Source organism: Pseudorasbora parva, chromosome 1, assembly GCF_024679245.1.
Source record: "Pseudorasbora parva isolate DD20220531a chromosome 1, ASM2467924v1, whole genome shotgun sequence".
Lineage (NCBI taxonomy): Eukaryota > Metazoa > Chordata > Actinopteri > Cypriniformes > Gobionidae > Pseudorasbora > Pseudorasbora parva.
This window is the reverse complement of record NC_090172.1, coordinates 54,645,155-54,669,479: the sequence shown is the minus strand read 5'-3', so window position 1 is coordinate 54,669,479 and position 24,325 is coordinate 54,645,155. Positions and strand designations below refer to the sequence as shown.

Here is a 24,325-nt window from a genome sequence, read left to right as displayed (position 1 = left end):
TTTGAGGGCCTAAATATGCTCAAACTCATGAAACTTTGCAAAAGTAAAAGGTAAATACTCAAAAGCACCACCTACAGAATGTCAATGTGCCATTTGCACAACAAAGGGGAAATTTGTTACATGTGTTTATCAGCCCAATATCTAAAAACTTATTCTAGAAGCAATATCCAAAAACTCAAAAGGAAGTGAGAAAAAACAAAACTGTTGAATTAAGAGGTTTAATAAAACTAATAGAGTCACATGACAAGGTTAACTTCTCCACTAGACACCACAGTTTGCCCACTAGAGATGGTCTTGACGTCAACATCTCTTCCTGGAAAAGAAATGGTAGAGTCGTGAGGCGTTTAACAAAACCCCCTCACAGTTCCTGAAGTCAGTTTACAACAAGCACTCACTTTTCCTAGCGCAGCTTTGCTCACAGGAGCCAGAAGAGGGATGGCACACTGCTGTACTACAGTGGATGAAGAGCTAACAGAGGGGGAAATGGTTAAGACACAAGAAAACCCCTATAAAAATGACTAATATTAAGGATTCAGGTAAGGCTGCGGAGCATACGGTTTCCTGTAGAGGAGCCAGTGATGCTAGATCCACAAATGTGAACATCTTCACAACAAAGCGCTTGTAGTGCGTTGGGAACTGAAGACCAGAAGATCCAGCCACTGGAACCAATGTGGTCAGGTAACGGTCATCCTGGTAAGGGCATCTGAAAAGCAAAGAGGCAGTCAGAAATGCCTTACAGCTCACTAGATGGATGAAGACTGACCTTACTCACCCATCGACCAGAAGGTCCCACTGGGGTAGACTGAGTGGACTGGGGGTTGATGTTGCCCAGCAGCGTCCCAGCATTAGGACAATGTTGGGGTCGGTCCTCTCCAAAATGCGCACCTCAACAAACACAGGCTCCCGCAGGACTTTTGTGACTGGATAATCAGCGTCACCATAGTAGGATGTGTACGCCTCATCCCCTGAGGAAGAATACCAGCGTTTGACCAGAAACTGCTGCAAGAGTTTTAGAAAAAAAACAAAAAAAAAAACACGCACACATAATTGAAACACTTGCCTTCTGCACAGCCTTTGGTGACACATTGACCATTTGCCAGTCTAAGCTCCACCCTGAGGGGTCCAGGAGCCGCTACTGGTGGAGGTGCAGGAACGGTGTTGACCTCCACAACCAGAGCTTCCACAGAAGTAGCAGAGTACCTACACTGGAAGAGAAGCCTAGACAACAAACAGTGAGCTTGTAGCATGTGTTAAGGATTAATTTAGGCTAAAGCATAAATATAATCACCTACTCAAAATGACTGTCCCTTGTGATGGAACCAAGTGGTCCAACACCCACTTCATACGAGGAGGTCATTCGGTTTTCATACACCACATAGCCACTGTCCTCCTGCAAATAGTAACTGTTGGCACAGTCCAGTCAAAGCCATGCAGAAGAGAATCATAAGCAGCTACTCACCATCATGCTTGTGCCACATGCAGTGACAGGGAACTGATATATAGCAAAGGAAGGTGTGGAGGCCACAGGACTGCAAGTTGGGTCGTTTCCACCTAGGAGATGGACTGAATCCAGGCTCAGTCGAGGTAGCGTAACACCTCTAGCAACCACTACCACAAACTGACCATCTCTTATACACTGCAGAGTCACTGGAACAAGGTACAAGAGCAGGTTATTGCAGAGGAGCAGTTTAACATGAACACCTTTACACTGACTCACTCTTACCTGCCTTCCCATAGAAACACTGCTGTCCGTTAAAGCAGCAGTTGAGAGCCTCACACTCAGCACCACTGATACCAGGTGGGCCACATTGGATCTGCTCATAATCAGCTACAGCACATTTGTCAAGGGGCTCTGCCTGCACCACTGGCTGCTTAGGCTGAAACTGCTGAGGAAACTGTTGACTGGCTTGCTGTTGAACCTGCTGAGGAATCCGTTGACTAGCTTGTTGTTGTTGAAGCCGCTGGTCGGTTTGCTGTAACATCAGAGCTTGAGGGTTCTGGGGCAGATTACTCCACTGTGGAACAGCATGACAGAAAGCACAAAACCACACAGAAAGTGCCAGAGATTGAACAGCACGCCAGTTTCCTGCCATTGTTCAACAGCAAATCACACTGTTGAGATGCTGCCCTTTGGTATTTTTGTATTCTACAGATTTTGGCTAATTAACAATAATCCCTCCCTCTTCATTAACAGTCGTGATTCTCCAGACTTGCCCAAATGGGAGCTTACGCTACCAGAAAATTCTCATTGGTTCTCAAAATGTTGCATGTGATGTTTCTTGATTCCAATCAGTCAGATATGTCATATTGAACATAAATAAAACGGTTGATGCTCAGAGGCCTGGGGCATGTACCATGAAGCTGGTTTAGCTGGCTAGCCTAATTTGTTTAAGCTTAGTTTGTGCCAATCCTGGGTTTTAGGTACCATCAAAGTGGTTTGGCTTTTAGCTGTGTTCCTCGCCATGGTAACTTGCGTTCCACAGCTAACCTGCTCCAGGGGCCTGTACCATGATGATAGTTTAACAAACTCAGGGTTAAAGGATTAGTTTCGAGTTGACAAAACCAAACCATTGTATTAAGGCTTTGTTGGTCCCATGATGCTGATCATCAGCTTGCTCTGTCAACTCAGGCTTTGATCCTGAGTTCAGGAGTTTAGCTGTGACATCAGCAGTGAACAGCCAATCACACACTGTGGAACTGAGATTCACTTCTCACCAGACAATCAGTGAGATTAATTTCTCTCTTCTGCAAAATATTGCATGATTTAAAAAAAAAAATACACAGCAAGAATAAAAGCTGTCTATGAAAGAGGACAACTTGAAGTAAACATAGTATACATCAATGCAAGTAAAAGTTATGAAGTTAGTTTAGTTGATATAGAGAAAATTGAACATTTAAGTTCAGTAAGCTTTCTTTAATAGGCTAGTTTTATTTATTTATTTTAAAGCTTATTCATAGCTTTATTAAAGCTTTTAAAGATTTTAAAGCTTATTCATATGACTTTATGCAGGTGATGTTATTTATATGACTTACGTATTAATTTTAACAAAGTGCCTATTAATGATTGATTAACTAAAATTATAAATGTGTAATTAATTAAAGGTATAATAATTACATAAATCATATCTAGATCATTCAGAATTATTATTTTTTATAAATAAGCATTGTTTTTTAAGACACTTTAGTCTTTAAAAACCATTTGCTATGCAGTGACCTTTAATTTGGAGTAAAAACAGGGGGAGTGACTTTATTGCATCAGAGGTGTGTCACTTTACTCACTTTACTCACAGCTGATTGGTCCAATTTCAGATTGAGCTCTCTAATCCAGAACATAACCTGCCCCAGAGCAGGTTAGCTGTGGAGCATAAGTTACTATGGCGAGGAACACAGCTAAAAGCCAAACCACTTTAATGGTACATAAAGCCCAGGATTGGCACAAACAAACTAATCTTAAAAAAATCTGGCTAGCCAGCTAAACCGGCTTCATGGTACAGGCCCCAGGGCAGGTTATGTTCTGGATTAGAGATCTCAAACTGAAATTGGGCCAATCAGCTGTGAGTAAAGTGACACACCTCTGATGCAATAAAGTCACTCCCCCTGTTTCTGCTCCAAATTAAGGGTCACTACATGGCAATTTTTTTTAAAGACTAAAGCGTCTGGCTTTTTTAACAATGCTTTTTTTTTTTTAAATAATAATTTTGAATGATTTAGATATAATTTATGTAATTATTATACCCTTAATCAATTACACATTTATTATTTTAGTTAATCGATTGTCAATAGGCATAGTCATATAAATAAGCTTTAAAAGCAATAAATAAAACTATTTAAAAAAAGAAGCTTACTGAGCTTAAATGTTCAATTTTATCTATATCAAGTAAACTAACTTCATAACTTTTACTTGCATTGATGTAAACTATTTTTTCTTTAAGTTGTCCTGTTTTATAGACAGCTTTTCTTCTTGATGTGTATTTTTTTTTCTTAATATTTTTCAATTATATAATATTCAGCAGAAGAGAGAAATTAATCTCACTGCTTGTCTCGCAAGAAGTGAGATTAATTCCACAGCGAATTAAATCTCAGTTCCACAGCGTGTGATTGGCTGTTCACTGCTGATGCCACAGCTAAACTCCTGAACTCAGGATCAAAGCCTGAGTTGACAGAGCAAGCTGATGATCAGCATCATGGGACCAACAAAGCCTTAATACAATGGTTTGGTTTTGTCAACTCAAAACTAATCCTGCAACCCTGAGTTTGTTAAACTGCCATCATGGTACCGGCCCCTGGTTTAGATCAAGTTCAACCGTTTCTTAAATTTTGGTATAAACCTTTCCGTCAACTCAGGTTTAATCCAGAGTTAGCAATTAACTCTGAAGCGTGTGCACCTGAAAGCGTGGCAAACAGCCAATCGCAGTGTCCGTTTGATTCACTTCTCTTCTGAAGCTTGACAGATTGTTTTGAAAACCATTATAAAAATTAAATGCATTTACAAGGCAGGAAAAAATACTGCTGCTGCAGCGACAGTTTGAGAAGGCAGCTGAAAGAATATCTGACTATATTAATGCATGATGTGAATCAAAGAAATATGCCTAATAATTATAGGTTCACAAATAGATCAAATGAATACGTTGTTTAAAATAATTATGAATGCATGTATTATATTTATATAAATGTTTGGCTACTTGTCAATTAATATAATATTTATATTAACATATTAAATTAATTCAAAGTGATTATAACTCATATAATATAAATATAATAAACAATTAGCACCAAAAGATGCACAATTTTATTTAAAATATTTTTTCATTTTAAACTGCTTTAATTTGGAGATGCAGGGGGTGTGGCTTTATTGCATCTTTACTTGCAGCTGATTGGTCCATTTTGGGTTTGCGATCTCTAACCCAGAAAAAAAACCTGCCCCAGAACAGGTTAGCTGTGTAGTGTCAGCTACCATGGTGATGAACACTGATAAAAACCAATCCACCTTCTTGAGCCAGAAAAACCAGAGTTTGCTCATACTTATCTTGACAACACATTCTCACACCCAACTCGTCACATATGGACGCTTGACCCGGACCCCTTGTTGTCACTTTTCAACGAACTGGGCGTACCTTTATCGTCAATTTTCGACGCGCTGGGTGCTCCATTCATTTCAATGAGAAACCTTTGGCGTCATACACAGACGCATTTAATTCTTTGCGTTTGTAAAAGCAGACATGATTTTATTAATATTTAAAGGCTAATTTTATGTTTTGGAGCAACTAACCCAACTCCTACCCTAAACCTACCCACATCTTAACAATATAAAACACATGCCAGGCAAATAAATGTACAGTCACAAGTATTTATTGCATAAGACATATGAGAGCCAATGCAATTTCACTATGAAATCTGAAGTACGGGGGGCAATATTTAAAATTTGATGTGTTCATGATCTTCGGCGGATGGAGATGCTGATCGCTTTTGGGGATTTTCTGCATGCAAATCAATCGTTTGGCCTCGGAAAACTTGGATTATTTAACTTTTTTGAATAACTTGTGGATGCAGTCGTATGTTATATCCTGTGTTTTATATCATGTTCACACAAATGGGCAGGTTTAGGGATGGGGTGGGGTTGGGTTACATGTTAGAATGTGTCTAAATAGCGTAAATAAAATAAATGTAAATGAAGTCATTTTAAAATGTGTCTAAATAGCGTAAATAAAATAAATGTAAATGAAATCATGTTAAAATGTGTCTAAATAGCGTAAATAAAATAAATGTAAATGAAATTATGCTTGCTGATTTAATTGAGAGGCACACTCCAACATGTCATAATGGCTAAATTATAAACCAATAAATAATTTCAATAAATAAATCAAAAAATAAATTTCACCATGACGATAATATTCCCATTCCCAGTGCGTCTGTGTATGACGCCAAAGGTTTCTCATTGAAATGAATGGAGCACCCAGCGCGTCGAAAATTGACAATAAAGGTATGCGCAGTTCGTTGAAAAGTGACGACAAGGGGTCCGGGTCAAGCGTCCATATGTGACGAGTTGGGTGTGACAATGTGTTGATCTTGAACTTACTAACAACTGAAACCAGCTTTGTGCAACAGGCCACAGGGGTGTATGCCAGAAAGCAAGGTTAACTCACCTCCGCATATACCTTGTGCGCAAGTCCACAAGACCGTAGGGCGTCCCACTCATTTAAGCTTAAAGAATAATAATATGTTTAGTTTATATAGCTCCTTTCCTAAGTTCAAGGACGCTTTACAAGAACAGTAAATAACAAGCAGTTTATAAATAGACAGACAGTGGACATTTGCCCAGTCCAAGTAATGAGTGATTGCAGTTGCAAAGCACACTATATTTACATTACAACGTTAAAAACATACAGGTCCTTCTCAAAAAATTAGCATATTGTGATAAAGTTAATTTTCCATAATGTAATGATAAAAATCAAACTTTCATATATTTTAGATTCATTGTTGTTGTGCAACTGAAATATTTCAGGTCTTTTGTTTTAATACTGATGATTTTGGCATAGTAGCTCATGAAAACCCAAAATTCCTCTCTCAAAAAATTAACATATTTCATCCGACCAATAAAAGAAAAGTGTTTTTAATACAAAAAAAAAAAAAATCAACCTTTAAATAATTGTTCAGTTATGCACTCTATACTTGATCTGGAATCCTTTTGCAGAAATGACTGCTTCAATGCAGCGTGGCATGGAGGCGATCAGCCTGTGGCACTGCTGAGGTGTTATGGAGGCCCAGGATGCGTGTGTCGATAGCGGCCTTAAGCTCATCCAGAGTGTTGGGTCTTGCCTCTCAACTCTCTTCACAATATCCCACAGAGTCTCTATGGGGTTCAGGTCAGGAGAGTTGGCAGGCCAATTGAGCACAGTAATGCCATGGTCAGTAAACCATTTACCAGTGGGTTTGGCAATGTGAGAAGGTGCCAGGTTGTGTTGAAAAACCAAATCTTCATCTCCATAAAGCTTTTCAACAGATGGAAGCATGAAGTGCTCCAAAATCTCCCAATAGCTAGCTGCACTGACCCTGCCCTTGATAAAACACAGTGGACCAACACCAGCAGCTGAAATGGCACCCCAGACCATCACTGATTATGGGTACTTGACACTGGACTTCAGGCATTTTGGCATTTCCTTCTCCCCAGTCTTCCTCCAGACTCTGGCACCTTGATTTCCAATTGACACCCAAATATGCTTTCATCCGAAAAAAGTACTTTGGACCACTGAGCAACAGTCCAGTGCTGCGTCTCTGCAGACCAAAAGTGGCTTGACCTGCAGCAGTCCCACCAAACGCACATTACGGCGAGACCTGTCCTCTAACTCCGATTTTCAGGGTGAGGCTTGGCTGCTCTGTTGTGCACATATTTAGACCTTTCGTCATCTGTCACGTCTCACCCTGAAGTTTATCTACTGTCGATACCAAGTCTCGTACCATATTTGTTTGAGAGTGCACTTCTTGGCAGAAGTTTTAACATCCTCCATAGCCATCTGTATTGCATTTTGAACCGTTGTTTCAAGCGAAATTAAGCAATCGTTATTTTAGTCCAACCATAAAGCCACAAGTCAGACCAAAACCCCTAATTTGATACCATTGAGAACAGGTGCACAGGTTAACAACTGGAGCTTGGCAAATAGGTCAGAAGCTATGCTTGTTTAGTTCAAGTCAAGCACAAGAGACAGTTGAGTTAAGAAGTTTAATAAAACTACTGAAGTCACATGACCAGGTTAACTTCTCCACTAGACACCAAAGTTTGCCCACTAGAGATGGTCTTGACAGCGACATCTCTTCCTGGAAAAGAAAGGGAAGAATTGTGAGACAAAGTTCTCACGGTTCCTGAAATCAGTTTACAACAAGCACTCACTTTTCCTAGCACAGCTTTGCTCACAGGAGCCAGAAGAGGGATGGCACACTGCTGTACTACAGTGGATGAAGACCTAACAGAGGGGAAAAAGGTTTAAGACAAAAGAAAAACTCTATAAAAATGACTAATATTAAGGATGCAGGTAAGGCTGTGGAGCATACGGTTTCCTGTAGAGGAGCCAGTGATGCTGGATCCACAAATGTGAACATCTTCACAACAAAGCGCTTGTAGTGCGTTGGGAGCTGAAGACCAGAAGATCCAGCCACTGGAACCAATGTGGTCAGATAACGGTCATCCTGGTAAGGGCATCTGAAAAGCAAAGAGGCAGTCAGAAATGCCTTACAGCTCACTAGATGGATGAAGACTGGCCTTACTCACCCATCAACCAGAAGGTCCCACTGGGGTAGACTGAGTGGACTGGGGGTTGATGTTGCCCAGCAGCGTCCCAGCATTAGGACAATGTTGGGGTCAGTCCTCTCCAAGATGCGCACCTCAACAAACACAGGCTCCCGCAGGACTTTTGTGACCGGATAATCAGCATCACCGTAGTAGGATGTGTACGCCTCATCCCCTGAGGAAGAATACTGGCGGTTTACCAGAAACTGCTGCAAGAGTTTAAAAAAATACTTTTGCATACTTGGGACAGACACTTGCCTTCTGCACAGCCTTTGGTGACACATTGACCATTTGCCAGTCTAAGCTCCACCCTGAGGGGTCCAGGAGCCGCTACTGGTGGAGGTGCAGGAACTGTGTTGACCTCCACAACCAGAGCTTCCACAGAAGTAGCAGAGTACCTACACTGGAAGAGAAGCCTAGACAACAAACAGTCAGCTTGTAGCATGTGTTAAAGGTTAACTTAGGCTAAAGCATAAATATAAAATAACCTACTCAAAATGGCTGTCCCTTGTGATGGAACCAAGTGGTCCGACACCCACTTCATACGAGGAGGTCATTCGGTTTTCATACACCACATATCCACTGTCCTCCTGCAAATAGTAACTGTTGGCATCCAGTCCATTCAAAGCCATGCAGAACAGAAGAATCACAAGCAGCTACTCACCATCATGTTTGTGCCACATGCAGTGACAGGGAACTGGTATATAGCAAAGGAAGGTGTGGAGGCCACAGGACTGCAAGTTGGGTCGTTTCCACCTAGGAGATGGACTGAATCCAGGCTCAGTCGAGGTAGCGTAACATCTCTAGCCACCACTACCACAAACTGACCATCTCTTATACACTGCAGAGTCACTGGAACAAGAGCAGGTTATTGCAGAGCAATTTAACACAAACACCTTTACACTGACTCACTCTTACCTGCCTTCCCATAGAAACACTGCTGTCCGTTAAAGCAGCAGTTGAGAGCCTCACACTCAGCACCACTGATACCAGGTGGGCCACATTGGATCTGCTCATAATCAGCTACAGCACATTTGTCAAGGGGCTCTGCCTGCACCACTGGCTGCTTAGGCTGAAACTGCTGAGGAACCTGTTGACTGGCTTGCTGTTGAACCTGCTGAGGAAACTGACTAGCTTGTTGATGAACTTGCTGAGAAAACCGTTGACTAGCTTGTTGTTGAAGCCGCTGGTCGGTTTGCTGCAACATCAGCGCTTGAGGGTTCTGGGGCAGATTACTCCACTGTGGAACAGCATGACAGAAAGCACAAAACCACACAGAAAGTGCCAGAGATTGAACAGCACACCAGCTTCCTGCCATTGTTCAACAGCAAATCACACTGTTGAGATGCTGCCCTTTGGTATTTTTGTATTCTACAGATTTTGTCTAATTAACAATAATCCCTCCCTCTTCATTAACAGTCATGATTCTCCAGACTTGCCCAAATGTGAGCTTACGCTACCAGAAATTTCTTATTGGTTCTCAAAATTATACACATGTTATGGTGATTGATTCCAATTACTCAGAGTTGTAGAATTGAACGCACATAAAAAAGGGTGATGCTCAGGGGCCTGGGGCCTGTTCTTCGTACGTCGCTTACTCAGTTACCTGGATTTGATAGTTGATGATTTGGCTTGATCTCGGATTGTTTGGTTCTTTGAAGCTCATCTTGGACTTGCTGTCATAGCAACAGGTCCGTTAGCTTAAACCTGCTCGGGAGCATTTTATTTCATGTAAACAGGATTAGATTACATCTTGAGGTGATACTTAAAATCTGTCCCAGCCACTGCTACTTTATTACAAGAGTTCATTACTGAACCAGGGGCAATATTAAGTTAAAATAATAATAAATATAAAAGTTTATTTGAAAATAATATTTTAATGTTGTGTAAAAATTGTGAAATAAAACATTAAAATAAAAATGTAAAGTGTGTACAAATATTATAAAATCGTGAATATAAATAATTGGGAATCATGTTCATCAAAATGTCTGTTTCCTTATAAAGGTCCAGAAATTTGATTTTTTTTTCTTCTTCTTTTTTCTTTGACAAGTTTTTTGCCAGGTGGCTTTTTTAATTATATGATGTCATTACGTTGCCTTGATGCCAGCCAATCGCTGCATTGCTGATCATGGTTTCGAGTATCAATCATCTACCCTCTTCAGGGAACACAGGCATGAGCAGTGATCTCACATAACTTAATCCAGATATTTTAATCCAATCCGCAAATTCGTTTGAAGAACCAAATTAGCCAGAGATCAGTTATGAAGATTAGAAGATCTGGGATCTTTCAAATCATCTCAGATGTATTAAGCAAGGTACGAAGAACGGGCCCCAGGTTTGCTACTGGAACTTGCCCAAAGTAGTTTGGTGCATTCCACTTTGCTTGTAGACATGCTGAAATACTAGCATTACTAATTTTACAATATCTTTATATTGCAAATTTAGCAACACACTCACAAAACTCCCTAAGCACTTCTCAGGGCAGTCGCGAGCAGGGCTGGACTGGTAATCTGGCATACCGCGCATTTGCCCGGTGGGCCGACGCACTTTGGGGCCGGTATAGAGTTAAAAAAAACAAAAAAAACAAAAAACAAAATAAAAAGGGTTTTTTTTGTACCACTGACAACATGCAGCGACAGCGGCCCATTGGTTTGTCTTCTGAATTGACAAGCCGAAGCGAGAGAGACCATATTAGGCGCTTTTTTCTATTTATTTATTTAATATTTGAGACCATGGAACTGCAAAAGGCGAATATCCGCACAGCGCAGTCGCTGCGTTTGAATACTGCTCTATAAACGGCACTTTGACTTATTTTGTTTTATACAATCATGTGATAGGGAAACATTACAGTTCTGTGGTGAATCAGCTGAAAACAGACGCGAGCATGTAGCCTATTCATGACAAGGTAAAGTGGAAAACGGCAATACACACAGATGTTTCACTTTAGCAGAACCACAACTTACTCTTCAGCTATTAACAGTGAAGAAATATGGTGTTTTGGAAGAAACATTTACTAAAAATGTTGCTATATTACATAAATTAATATTGGAGAATATAAAGCACTTTTATAGAGGCTGTTTTCGTATTTTCTACAGGTGTTTACATTTTTTTAACTTACAAATATAATAGTTTATTATATATGTTTTATCTAGTTTTGGAAACCATATGGCCATATACTGTAATGAGGAGCAAGGTTTTTACAGTCTGTTTTTTACCCTGTGACTACCATGATCTTACATTTAATTAAAACTGGCCTACAGTTAAACTATAGTCTATAAAACAGCTTTAAGTCTAGATCCCATGAATTAAGGACAAAGCTTTTTTTACTCTTTAAAAGTTTTATTAACTTTTTTTAATCGATTTTATTAAATTTAACAGTCTTATGAAATATAGATATCATTGTCTTACTTAAATGATGTGTTAACTCTTGAAAAATATGATTGTTCAACCCAAAAATGTGATCATTTACTCACCCTAATGTCATTCCGAACCTAAATGAATTTATTTTGTGTGGCATAAAATAAAATAATTTGAGTCTGTTTTTTTGTTCATACAATATTCAAAAGGTAGCCTAACCAAAATGCAAAATGGCTTGTTTGCCAACATTCTTCAAAACATCTTATTTTGTATTTCACAGAAGTCATACAGGTTTGGAATGACACGCGTGAGTAAATGATGACAGCATTTAAAAGCAGTACATTTACTTTACTGCATCCTAGCTCAAAATCATCAGTGCTTTACTGCCAAGGGCATTTCTGTGTGACAAAAAAAAGCAATATTAAAGTTTATCTGCATTTGCAGCAAATTCGCTAATATCTATCATTATTTGTCCTTGTCCTAGTTATTTATATACGCCAATTTAAGGCCCCAACCCCAGCAAAAACATTCATGGGGACCTCATGGGCCGGATGTGCTGGGTATGCCAGAGCCGAATTTTAGCCCCAGTCCAGCCCTGGTCGCGAGTGTCTATCCATACAAACTTCTCTCGTCCACTTCACGAAGTGAAGCACCTCAAAATTGTGGCAGGGATTCCCCTGAGGGGAAGTGCTTAGGAAAGTTTGCAAGTGCATGTCTGAAGGCTGTGACATACTCTGGAAGAACAGAAAAACAAACACTCACTCACAGGGATGTGATAAAATGACATCAGTTTGTTCTCATAGCCCTGGTTTGGGAAGTCACAACACATCATCTGAGCAGAACTTTTTTTTGTAGGTGTCTGAGAGCTATTGGTTAATGCAGAGAAATTGAGATGTTTGGCACCTACTTCTCATGAAGTATGGAATGTACTGGCCATAACTAACTGTTCTTATTCTTGCCACCTCAAGAAAAATGTCGGTTCTTACAAAGTATGTACCAAGCTTAAAAATTGGAGTGGAACACAGCACCTGTCTTCAGTGTGAATTGTTCTACATGGGAGGTTAATATGGACAGACCCTCAGCTCCTTGACTATGACACAGGAGACAAGTCTACTGATGTACTTAGTAATGTTAGAAAGTAACTAGTTACCTGAAACATTTTCTTGTAACTCATTCTTCCAGAAAATTAATAAAAGGTCTTCCACCAACCTCTCACGTCAATTGTAAGAAAAAAAAGAAAAGAAAAAAAAGACAAAAAAAAACACCTCCCCACTAAGATCAGGTGGTATTATAAAACATTTTATAGCAATGATTTTAGTAAACTTTCATTACAATACCAGAATGACACCTGCATTGTTACAATCTCTTTTTACAGTATATATAAAAAAAAAAAACTAAAAGAGCTTCCTTTTTGAATGGATGTACTGTGCAAATTGTTTTATTACGGCTTGAGCACTGATAGGTCAAGGACCCTATTGGAATTGCTCAGTGTATCAGTCTCCAAAGTTGCATTTGAGGGCCTAAACATGCTCAAACTCATGAAACTTTGCAAAAGTGAAAACTCAATAGCACCACCTACAGAATGTCAATGTGTCATTTGCACAAGGATAAAGGGAAATTTGTTACATGTGTGTAACAGCCCAATATCTACAAAAATTACTCTAGAAGCAATATCCAAAAACTCAAAAGGAAGTGAGAAAAAAAAACAAGACTGTTGAATTAAGAAGTTTAATAAAACTAATAACGTCACATGACAAGGTTAACTTCTCCACTAGACAACACAGTTTGCCCACTAGAGATGGTCTTGACATCAACATCTCTTCCTGGAAAAGAAATGGTAGCGTCGTGAGGCATTTAACAAAACCCCCTCACAGTTCCTGAAGTCAGTTTACAACAAGCACTCACTTTTCCTAGCGCAGCTTTGCTCACAGGAGCCAGAAGAGGGATGGCACACTGCTGTACTACAGTGGATGAAGATCTAACAGAGGGGGAAAGGGTTAAGACACAAAAGAAAACCCCTATAAAAATTACTAATATTAAGGATTCAGGTAAGGCTGCAGAGCATACGGTTTCCTGTAGAGGAGCCAGTGATGCTGGATCCACAAATGTGAACATCTTCACAACAAAGCGCTTGTAGTGCGTTGGGAACTGAAGACCAGAAGATCCAGCCACTGGAACCAATGTGGTCAGATAACGGTCATCCTGGTAAGGGCATCTGAAAAGCAAAGAGGCAGTCAGAAACACCTTACAGCTCACTAGATGGATAAAGACTGACCTTACTCACCCATCAACCAGAAGGTCCCACTGGGGTAGACTGAGTGGACTGGGGGTTGATGTTGCCCAGCAGCGTCCCAGCATTAGGACAATGTTGGGGTCAGTCCTCTCCAAGATGCGCACCTCAACAAACACTGGCTCCCGCAGAACTTTTGTGACTGGATAATCAGCATCACCATAGTAGGATGTGTACGCCTCATCCCCTGAGGAAGAATACTGCCGTTTGACCAGAAACTGCTGCAAGAGCTTTAAAAAGTACTTTTGCATACTTAAGACAGACACTTGCCTTCTGCACAGCCTTTGGTGACACATTGACCATTTGCCAGTCTAAGCTCCACCCTGAGGGGTCCAGGAGCCGCTACTGGTGGAGGTGCAGGAACGGTGTTGACCTCCACAACTAGAGCTTCCACAGAAGTAGCAGAGTACCTACACTGGAAGAGAAGCCTAGACAACAAACAGTGAGCTTGTAGCATGTGTTAAGGATTAACTTAGGCTTAAGCATAAATATAAAATAACCTACTCAAAATGGCTGTCCCTTGTGATGGAACCAAGTGGTCCAACACCCACTTCATACGAGGAGGTCATTCGGTTTTCATACACCACATATCCACTGTCCTCCTGCAAATAGTAACTGTTGGCATCCAGTCCATTCTAAGCCATGCAGAACAGAATCACAAGCAGCTACTCACCATCATGCTTGTGCCGCATGCAGTGACAGAGAACTGGTATATAGCAAAGGAAGGTGTGGAGGCCACAGGACTGCAAGTTGGGTCGTTTCCTCCTAGGAGATGGACTGAATCCAGGCTCAGTCGAGGTAGCGTAACATCTCTAGCCACCACTACCACAAACTGACCATCTCTTATACACTGCAGAGTCACTGGAACAAGAGCAGGTTATTGCAGAGGAGCAATTTAACATGAACACCTTTACACTGACTCACTCTTACCTGCCTTCCCATAGAAACACTGCTGTCCGTTAAAGCAGCAGTTGAGAGCCTCACACTCAGCACCACTGATACCAGGTGGGCCACATTGGATCTGCTCATAATCAGCTACAGCACATTTGTCAAGGGGCTCTGCCTGAACCACTGGCTGCTTAGGCTGAAACTGCTGAGGAAACTGTTGACTGGCTTGCTGTTGAACCTGCTGAGAAAACCATTGACTAGCTTGTTGTTGTTGAACCCGCTGGTTGGTTTGCTGTAACATCAGAGCTTGAGGGTTCTGGGGCAGATTACTCCACTGTGGAACAGCATGACAGAAAGCACAAAACCACACAGAAAGTGCCAGAGATTGAACAGCACACCAGTTTCCTGCCATTGTTCAACAACAAATCACACTGTTGAGATGCTGCCCTTTGGTATTTTTGTATTCTACAGCTTTTGGCAAATTAACAATAATCCCTCCCTCTTCATTAACAGTCATGATTCTCCAGACTTGCCCAAATGGGAGTCTACACTATACCAGAAAAATCTTAAAGGGATACTTCACCGCTTTTTCATATTAAACTATGTTATTCCCTTAACTAAAACGAGTTGATACATACCTCTCTCATCTCAGTGTGTGCTCTTAATCGCTCTGACGGGCAGTGACGATCTGATAGCATTTAGCTTAGCTCCCTAAGCCCAGTTCATTCACTATGGAACCAAACAGAGATCAAGTTAGAAGTACCAAACACCTCCACGTTTCCCCTATTTAAATACAGTTACACGAATAGTTGAACGATCAAGTATGGTGACAAAATAAAACGTGGTACTTCTCTAATCGGATAAAAAGGAGAACTATAATGTATGGCGGAATAGCACTTCTGAGAGTACTTCGGCTCGGCGCAGTAAAAAGTCCCGGCCGAAACATCTTCCCTCACATCTCCCTATTGACAGAAATGAGAAAGTGAGGGGGAGGTGTGAGGAAAGATGAGTTTCGATTAAATTAATGATCAACTAGCTAAATGAATATAAAGAGGAACTGGATATATACAACACAAACTGGAGGCACAACAGTTTACTTAATTTCTGCTTTTTGATAGCTACCTACATAATTAAAGAGCTCCCTCTTTTCGTTTTCTTCCTTAATGCTTTTAAAAATGAAATGGTTAAACTTCTGCTTTCGTGCAGGCGCAGTGAGAGGAAATAGGGCAATCAGTTCATGGCTTTGCTTCAGCTGTGCGATAACCTCACGAGGGTCAAGCAGAATTTCTGACACGCCAGAAATTCATCCGACCATCTGATTCCCGATTGGGAGAGGTTTGTCGCTTCTCGTTTCCCCCTGTACACTGCTCGGAAGAAAATCGCACAGTGTATGCCCAGCTTTATTGGTTTTTAAAATTATACACATGTGAAGTTTCTTGATTCCAATTAGTCAGAATTTTCATATTGAACACACATAAAAAGGTTGATGCTCAAGGGAAGTTTGCAAGTGCATGTCTAACAGTGGAGTGGAACGCAGCACCTGTCTTCAGTTTGAAGTTTTCCACAAGTAGACAAGGGAGGTTAATATGGACAGACCCTCGGCTCCTTGACTGACACAGGGGACGAGTCTACTCAAATGTATTTAGAAGTGTTGGGGAGTAACTAGTTACATGTAACTAGATTACATAATTTAATTACAAAGTAAATGTAACTGTAATCCATTACAATTATTGAGAAAATTTTGTAATTCAATTACAGTCTTGAAAATTTTATTTGTTACAATGGGTGTTACATCTGAATATTTTCTGGAAAAAGCTAGGATTTGATGAATAATATTAATTTGCTGCTTTGCCTGTTTTTATGTGCAGGATGCTTCTTGCCAATTATAAGTGTTTTTTTTTGTGTGTTTTTTTGTATTTTTACACAATTGCTAGGACCCATTTCTCAATACTTAAATCACTTTTTTCAAAACTCTTTACACGCAGTGTTGCCAACTTAGCGACTTTGTGGCTATATTTTCAAAAAAGCGACTAGCCACAAATCTAGAGACTTTTTGGACAAACTTCAGCTACTTTAGTTTACAAATGTCGCAAGTACTGTCTTGCGAGTGCGAGGTCTTTTTTCCCCTCTGCCATCACACACACCTCTCTCTGCATCTGTTCATCTGTAAACCTAATCCTGACTCCTGAATATTTAATTTAAGTTGCATACATTTTGTTCTTGCACTGATGTAAACATTTTAGCCATGTTGGACTTTGACAGTCAGTTTGAGATGTAGGCTATAATGCAACCTGATGTTAGTGTTTTTTGGGGTCTGTATTTTATGATTGACAAAGTGTGTTTGTTTGTTTAAAACCTTTGCTAGTTGTGTGGAAGAATGAGTTGATTTGGAAAATAATTGTTTTGGTAGTTTTAGCGCATTTTGAATGTGAAAATATCTGCTGTGCCAAGCTGACAGTTTGTTAAGAGAACTGTCTAAAGAGTTGTAACAATTTACATTTTCAAGACTAATTGAATTACAAAATTTTCTCAATAATTCTAATGGATTACACTTACATTTACTTTATAATTAAATTATGTAATCTAGTTACATGTAACTAGTTACTCCGCAACACTTCTAAATACATTTGAGTAGACTCGTCCCCTGTGTCAGTCAAGGAGCCGAGGGTCTGTCCATATTAACCTCCCTTGTCTACTTGTGGAAAACTTCAAACTGAAGACAGGTGCTGCGGTCCACTCCACTGTTAGACATGCACTTGCAAACTTCCCCTGAGCATCAACCTTTTTATGCGTGTTCAATATGAAAATTCTGACTAATTGGAATCAAGAAACTTCACATGTGTATCATTTTGAGAACCAATAAGAAATTTCTGGTAGCAAGCTCCCATTTGGGCAAGTCTGGAGAATCATGACTGTTAATGAAGAGGGAGGGATTATTGTTAATTAGTCAAAATCTGTAGAATACAAAAATACCAAAGGGCTGCATCTCAACAGTGTGATTTGCTGTTGAACAATGGCAGGAAGCTGGTGTGCTGTTCAATCTCTGGCACTTTCTGTGTGGTTATGTGCTTTCTGTCATGCTGTTCCACAGTGGAGTAATCTGCCCCAGAATCCTCAAGCTCTGATGTTACACCAAACCGACCAGCGGGTTCAACAACAACAAGCTAGTCAATGGTTTTCTCAGCAGGTTCAACAACAACAAGCTAGTCAACGGTTTTCTCAGCAGGTTCAACAACATGCCAGTCAACAGTTTCCTCAACAGTTTCAGCCAAAGCAGCCAGTGGTGCAGGCAGAGCCCCTTGACAAATGTGCTGTAGCTGATTATGAGCAGATCCAATGTGGCCCACCTGGTATCAGTGGTGCTGAGTGTGAGGCTCTCAACTGCTGCTTTAACGGACAGCAGTGTTTCTATGGGAAGGCAGGTAAGAGTGAGTCAGTGTAAAGGTGTTCGTGTTAAACTGCTCCTCTGCAATAACCTGCTCTTGTTCCAGTGACTCTGCAGTGTATAAGAGATGGTCAGTTTGTGGTAGTGGTGGCTAGAGATGTTACGCTACCTCGACTGAGCCTGGATTCAGTTCATCTCCTAGGTGGAAACGACCCAACTTGCAGTCCTGTGGCCTCCACACCTTCCTTTGCTATTTACCAGTTCCCTGTCACTGCGTGTGGCACAAGCATGATGGTGAGTAGCTGCTTGTGATTCTGTTCTGCATGGCTTTGAATGGACTGTGTGCCAACAGTTACTATTTGCAGGAGGACAGTGGATATGTGGTGTATGAAAACCGAATGACCTCCTCATATGAAGTGGGTGTTGGACCACTTGGTTCCATCACAAGGGACAGCCATTTTGAGTAGGTTATTTTATTATATTTATGCTTTAGCCTAAGTTAATCCTTAACACATGCTACTAGCTGACTGTTTGTTGTCTAGGCTTCTCTTCCAGTGTAGGTACTCTGCTACTTCTGTGGAAGCTCTGGTTGTGGAGGTCAACACAGTTCCTGCACCTCCACCAGTAGCGGCTCCTGGACCCCTCAGGGTGGAGCTTAGACTGGCAAATGGTCAATGTGTCACCAAAGGCTGTGCAGAAGGCAAGTGTCTGTCCCAAGTATGCAAAAGTATTTTCTAAAGCTCTTGCACCAGTTTCTGGTCAAACGCCAGTGTTCTTCCTCAGGGGATGAGGCGTACACATCCTACTACGGTGACGCTGATTATCCAGTCACAAAAGTCCTGCGGGAGCCTGTGTTTGTTGAGGTGCGCATCTTGGAGAGGACTGACCCCAACATTGTCCTAATGCTGGGACGCTGCTGGGCAACATCAATCCCCAGTCCACTCAGTCTACCCCAGTGGGACCTTCTGGTCGATGGGTAAGTAAGGCCAGTCTTTATCCATCTAGTGAGCTGTAAGGCACTTCTGACCACCTCTTTGCTTTTCAGATGCCCTTACCAGGATGACCGTTACCTGACCACATTGGTTCCAGTGGCTGGATCTTCTGGTCTTCAGTTCCCAACGCACTACAAGCGCTTTGTTGTGAAGATGTTCACATTTGTGGATCCAGCATCACTGGCTCCTCTGCAGGAAACCGTATGCTCTGCAGCCTTACCTGAATCCTTAATATTAGTCATTTTTATAGGGTTTTTCTTTTGTGTCTTAACCCTTTCCCCCTCTGTTAGATCTTCATCCACTGTAGTACAGCAGTGTGCCATCCCTCTTCTGGCTCCTGTGAGCAAAGCTGTGCTAGGAAAAGTGAGTGCTTGTTGTAAACTGACTTCAGGAACTGTGAGAACTTGGTTTTTAAACGACTCATGACTCTACAATTTCTTTTCCAGGAAGAGATGTTGACGTCAAGACCATCTCTAGTGGGCAAACTGTGGTGTCTAGTGGAGAAGTTAACCTTGTCATGTGACTTAAGTAGTTTTATTAAACTTCTTAACTCAACTGTCTGTTTTCCAAGTTTGTGCTTTACTTGAACTAAACAAGCAAAGCTTCTGACCTATTTGCCAAGCTCCAGTTGCTAACCTGGGCCTCTGTTCTCAATGGTAGCAAATTAGGGGGTTTGGTCTCTACCTGTGGCTCTATGGCTGGACTAACAACTGATTGCTTGATTATCCCCCTCCCACCCATGTGATCCTGCATTCTTTTTTTTTTTTTTTAACTGCAGTGTTTATTGACCATTCGACTGCTTTTCAATTAAAAGCTGGTTTAATCTCTTAACCTGCGTCTCCTACCTGGGTTGCTGTCTAAAGCCCCATTCACACGGGACTAGTATTATCTAGGGACCGCTGGTGATTCTGTAGTAATTGCAGAGACTGTCTGTGATTTTAATGCTGTGCGACTCGGCCATATTTCTTAAGCAAAAATTCCCCTGCAAATTACCTACTATATTTCGCCGAACACCAAGGTCCTGTGTTAATAGTCCCGTGTGACTCGACTTTTTATTTTTGTGGCCATGACTAGGCGGCTCGTATATCATTTTTGAAAGCTTTTTTTTTTTTTTTTTTTTTTTTCTGTGAGCATTTCTTTCACGAAGAATAAAGTCTGCATTCATAATGCGCTCCATTATACTTTCACTTTAGACTGAGTATCAATTTGGGAGTAATCTGATTGAATAGTGTTTAATATTAACATCAATACTCTTCTTAATGAAGAACAGAACAGTACAATGACAAGCTTGTTTAAATAGGTGCTTTTACATTTAGTTTTGAAACTGAATCTTCTGCAGTGTCAGCCTCTCACTTGTGATAAATGAAATCTGACTCCTGCCGCTGGTCTGAGCTCAGTTCATGGCGTCTGTTCGCTAACTGAATGAAATTGTTTATTTATTAGGCTACCGTAAAATAATCAAAACGATACCGATGCCTGTTTATAATTTCATACAGCTATATAACACAGTCTTTATCATATCTGGGAGAAGTCAGTAAATTTGAGTAAAATCACAGGCTTGCTTATCCCATGTGACTGCGCCACGCAAAGTTCAGATGTGGGCGATTCATTTCTAAATCACAGAGATCCCTAGATAATACTAATCCTGTCCGACTAGTGCTTTAGATTCTGTTTGTAGCTGGTACTAAAGTGTTGCGCAATCTGACAAGTGGACTATGCTAAATAGAGGTGTAACTGGGGTCTAAAATGTTTTTATTTACAATTTTTAACCGTCACTAATGAAAGGGGTCTTTTATAAATGGTTTCCAGAGTGTGACATTAACCAGTCTAAACTGTCAATTCCTATAAAGATTTGGACAATTTAGTTTTCAGATTTTGCTTATAGGGACTCTGTGTTGTTGTTTTTTTGTTGATATTGGGCTGTTACATGTGACTTAATTTTGTAGGGGGTGCTATTGAGCTGTTTTGCCACACCTAGTTCTGAAATGCAGATTTCCACCACTTCTCATGCATGTGCGACGTTTCATGAGTTTGTGTTTAGGCCCTCAAATGCAATTTTGGAGAAGATTAGACCAAGCAATTCTAATAGGGTCCTCACACCACCTCAGTCCTTAGGACATGTGCAATTATTATTATAATTTGGGAATTTTGAACTGTAAACATGGATTATGTAACACAATGAAGTTAATTTTAAGCATTAGTATGAACCTGTTTTGTTTTTTTTAAAGAAATGTATTGATATAATTGGTGTATAATGCCCATGTTGGGGAAGCTACTCTGAAACTGTATCTTTACAAGCTACTTGTAAGTAAAAGTAGTTAAGTTACATTTAAACTTACATAAGTTAAACTCAAGCAAACATTCAAGTTACATTATAATTGTAAGTTGTGTATATAGGTCACCAAGTTTGAATATTGATACATTTAAGGAATGGATGGAAGAAACATTTACAAAAACTAGTCAAAAAATTATGTTCATCTGTGGGGATTTCAATATTGATTTGTTAAACCCAAATAATCATAAAATGACGGAGGATTTTATTATGACCGTGTTTAGTTTAGGGCTATATCCCCAGATTACTAGGCCCAGTCGAATAACGTCTCATTGCACGACACTAATAGATAATATATTTACAAATATTATACAAAATAATATAGTGAGTGGTTTACTGATTAATGATATCAGTGACCACCTACCAATTTTTATAGTGTATGACAATAACTATAGTCTAAATAAACAAGATAGAAAAACATTCTTCAAGAGGGTCAGAACAGAAGAAACAATGGAGGCATTAAAAGTTGATTTGCTAGCACAAGATTGGACGTTTATGGATAATGAAAAAGATGTAGATAAAGCATATGAAAAATTCCTAAAAATATTTAAACTATTATATGATAAAAACTGCCCAATCAAAATATTGAGCAGGAAACATAGGCAAAATTATAGACCGTGGATTTTTAAGGGATTGCAAAATGCTTGTAAAAAGAAACATATATTTTATAGAGACTTTATGAAACACACAACAATAGAGAGCCAAAATAGATATAAGAAATATAAGAATAAGTTAACGAATATTATGAGAATTTGTAAGAAAGAAAAAATAATATTAAAGGTATGTGGAACATCTTAAATAAAATAATTAAAAATAATACCAGACAGGATATTTATCCACATTATTTCACTGATAATGATGAAAACATCAATGATATGGAGGAGGTGGTAAATGAGTTTAATAATTTTTTTGTAAATATGGGTGCAAACTTAGTAGAGCAAATTCCAGTTCCACAAACATTATAAAGTAGATATAACAATTTAGTAGAAATAAATCCTAACTCAATATTTTTGACAGCAGTTGATGAAAAAGAAATAAAAAATATTGTAAGAGTGCAAAAACAAAACATCCACTGACCACGATGGAATAGACATATTAATTATACAAAAAGTAATAGAGGGGATTGCCAAACCATTAATGAACATTTGCAATTTATCGTTTTTAACAGGTACATTTCCAACAAAAATGAAAATAGCAAAAGTTACTCCAATATATAAAAATGGAAACAGACACCAATTCACAAATTACATGCCAGTCTCTTTATCACAATTTGCAAAGATCCTTGAAAAATGATTTAACAATAGATTAGAGAAATGTATTGATAAAAATAAACTACTTTCAGACAGTCAATATGGATTTAGGAAAAAAACTCTACAGCATAGCATTAAGAGAACTTATTGAAGAAATAACAAACGCTACAGATCAAAATAAATGTGCAGTTGGGGTATTTTTTGATCTTAAAAAAGCATTTGACACAATAAATCATGCAATATTAATCAGTAAATTAGAACGAATTGGTGTCGGGGGGGGGGGGTAGTTTTAAATTGGGTAACTAGTTATCTGAGAGACAGACAGCAATTTGTGAAAATAGGAGAGTATTCATCTGAATGTTTGGGCATGAAATGTGGTGTCCCACAGGGGTCAGTGCTAGGACCAAAATTATTTGTACTATATATTAATGACATTTGTAAAGTATCGGAAGTATTGAAGTTTGTATTATTTGCAGATGACACAAATATATTTGGTTCAGGAGACAACTTACAGCTCCTTTCAGAATTAATCACCTCAGAATTTAGGAAAATAAAACAATGGCTGGATATTAATAGATTTTCGATAAATTTGAGTAAAACAAAGTTCATGGTATTTGGAAATTGTAAGCCAAATCAACAAGTACAAATACAGATAGAGGGGTTACCTTGTTTGAACTACTGTGTAGAGGTTTGGGGAAGCACTTACCGACATTACTACAGCCGTTAATAATAATGCAAAAACGAGCTATGAGAATCATTCATAATGTTGGATTCTGTGAACATACAAATTCATTATATTGGCAGTCGAGATTATTAAAATACTATGATCAAATTGAATATCAAATTGCTGTATTCATGTTTAAAGTAAGAAATAGGCTATTGCCTGGGAATATACAAAAGATGTTTTTTGAGAGGGAGGGGATGTGGAAACTTTAAGATTAATATATTTAGAACAACAAGGAAAATACTTTGTTTATCAATATGTGGAGTTAAATTGTGGAATAAAATAGATGAAAATGTAAAGCAATGCTCTAACATATTCCTCTTTAAAAAATGTATAGAGAAAAGATTCTTAAGAAGTATCAAGAAGTACTGTAGGAAAATGGGAGCGCTCATTTGTTATGATTTATAATATTTGTTAGTGGTTATTTTGAATTTATGCATGTATGTATATGGCAGGTGGAGGTATGTGGATATAGGGGTATAGATATATATGGGTGTTTGTATGTATATATACAAATGTGTACATGCGTATGTATATGTGTAGATGTGTATATGTGTATGAGTAGGTGTAGGCATATGTTATTAAAAAGAAAAATAAGATTAAAGGGGTAGGAGTATATAAGTTTTACTTCTTCCTACTCCTTTTTCATTCATGAGATAGAATGAACTTTTTTTTCTTTCATCTTTACTTATTTCTTTTAAAAATGTCTGAACATTATTGTATTTTTATTTCTCTCATGTTCGAAAATAAACAAGTAAACAAAACAAAAAACAAGCTACCATTTTGAAAAAGTTGTTAGCTACACTACAAGTTATGAGCAAAAAGT

General features: G+C 39.3%; 4 protein-coding genes across 5 annotated transcripts in view; 1 reads left to right on the top strand and 3 right to left on the bottom strand.

Moving 5' to 3' along the window:
- Positions 1-204: 204 nt before the first annotated feature.
- The window catches only part of LOC137077457 (zona pellucida sperm-binding protein 4-like), a 90,924-nt gene continuing 66,803 nt past the window's right edge, over positions 205-24,325 (bottom strand). The window contains exons 2-9 of the mRNA XM_067445242.1: positions 1,724-1,959; positions 1,460-1,647; positions 1,293-1,390; positions 1,061-1,218; positions 773-965; positions 556-703; positions 396-468; positions 205-313 (exon numbers count right to left, since the gene is read on the bottom strand). Of these exons, the coding sequence (XP_067301343.1) occupies positions 237-313; positions 396-468; positions 556-703; positions 773-965; positions 1,061-1,218; positions 1,293-1,390; positions 1,460-1,647; positions 1,724-1,959 (1,171 nt within the window). The 3' untranslated portion in view covers positions 205-236. The remainder of the gene's footprint in view (positions 314-395; positions 469-555; positions 704-772; positions 966-1,060; positions 1,219-1,292; positions 1,391-1,459; positions 1,648-1,723; positions 1,960-24,325) is intronic.
- On the bottom strand, positions 7,704-9,637 carry LOC137077483 (zona pellucida sperm-binding protein 4-like). Of its 2 annotated transcripts, XM_067445245.1 has the most exons (9): positions 9,396-9,637; positions 9,200-9,359; positions 8,946-9,133; positions 8,774-8,871; positions 8,540-8,697; positions 8,264-8,456; positions 8,047-8,194; positions 7,886-7,958; positions 7,704-7,812 (listed from the first exon to the last, which is right to left on the bottom strand). In XM_067445245.1, exons 1-9 carry the CDS (start codon positions 9,597-9,599, stop codon positions 7,736-7,738), a joined length of 1,299 nt encoding a protein of 432 aa, XP_067301346.1. In that variant the 5' UTR covers positions 9,600-9,637; the 3' UTR covers positions 7,704-7,735. The 2 variants fall into 2 exon arrangements, with proteins under 2 accessions (XP_067301346.1, XP_067301345.1); XM_067445244.1 differs by having other exon boundaries at positions 9,200-9,635.
- LOC137085914 (zona pellucida sperm-binding protein 4-like) lies at positions 13,353-15,255 on the bottom strand. Its single transcript, XM_067451973.1, has 8 exons — positions 14,859-15,255; positions 14,602-14,789; positions 14,433-14,530; positions 14,199-14,356; positions 13,923-14,115; positions 13,706-13,853; positions 13,544-13,616; positions 13,353-13,461 (listed from the first exon to the last, which is right to left on the bottom strand). Exons 1-8 carry the CDS (start codon positions 15,226-15,228, stop codon positions 13,385-13,387), a joined length of 1,305 nt encoding a protein of 434 aa, XP_067308074.1. The 5' UTR covers positions 15,229-15,255; the 3' UTR covers positions 13,353-13,384.
- On the top strand, positions 17,812-19,748 carry LOC137077296 (zona pellucida sperm-binding protein 4-like). The gene is made up of 8 exons (XM_067445228.1): positions 17,812-18,238; positions 18,308-18,495; positions 18,567-18,664; positions 18,744-18,901; positions 18,985-19,177; positions 19,247-19,394; positions 19,484-19,556; positions 19,640-19,748. The coding sequence occupies exons 1-8, from the start codon at positions 17,830-17,832 to the stop codon at positions 19,714-19,716; spliced, it is 1,344 nt and encodes a 447-aa protein (XP_067301329.1). The 5' UTR covers positions 17,812-17,829; the 3' UTR covers positions 19,717-19,748.

Coding starts and splice junctions, on each gene's coding strand:
- LOC137077483 (XM_067445244.1), bottom strand. CDS start 9,599: ATGGCAGGAAGCTGGTGTGCTGTTCAATCTCTGGCACTTTCTGTGTGG. Junction 8,195..8,263: donor TGGGACCTTCTGGTTGATGG/GTGAGTAAGGCC, acceptor TTTGCTTTTCAG/ATGCCCTTACCAGGATGACC. Junction 7,959..8,046: donor TGGCTCCTCTACAGGAAACC/GTATGCTCCACA, acceptor CCCCTCTGTTAG/GTCTTCATCCACTGTAGTAC.
- LOC137085914 (XM_067451973.1), bottom strand. CDS start 15,228: ATGGCAGGAAACTGGTGTGCTGTTCAATCTCTGGCACTTTCTGTGTGG. Junction 14,531..14,601: donor CATGCGGCACAAGCATGATG/GTGAGTAGCTGC, acceptor TACTATTTGCAG/GAGGACAGTGGATATGTGGT. Junction 14,357..14,432: donor ACAAGGGACAGCCATTTTGA/GTAGGTTATTTT, acceptor TTTGTTGTCTAG/GCTTCTCTTCCAGTGTAGGT.
- LOC137077296 (XM_067445228.1), top strand. CDS start 17,830: ATGGCAGGAAGCTGGTGTGCTGTTCAATCTCTGGCACTTTCTGTGTGG. Junction 19,178..19,246: donor TGGGACCTTCTGGTCGATGG/GTAAGTAAGGCC, acceptor TTTGCTTTTCAG/ATGCCCTTACCAGGATGACC. Junction 19,557..19,639: donor GCAAAGCTGTGCTAGGAAAA/GTGAGTGCTTGT, acceptor TTTCTTTTCCAG/GAAGAGATGTTGACGTCAAG.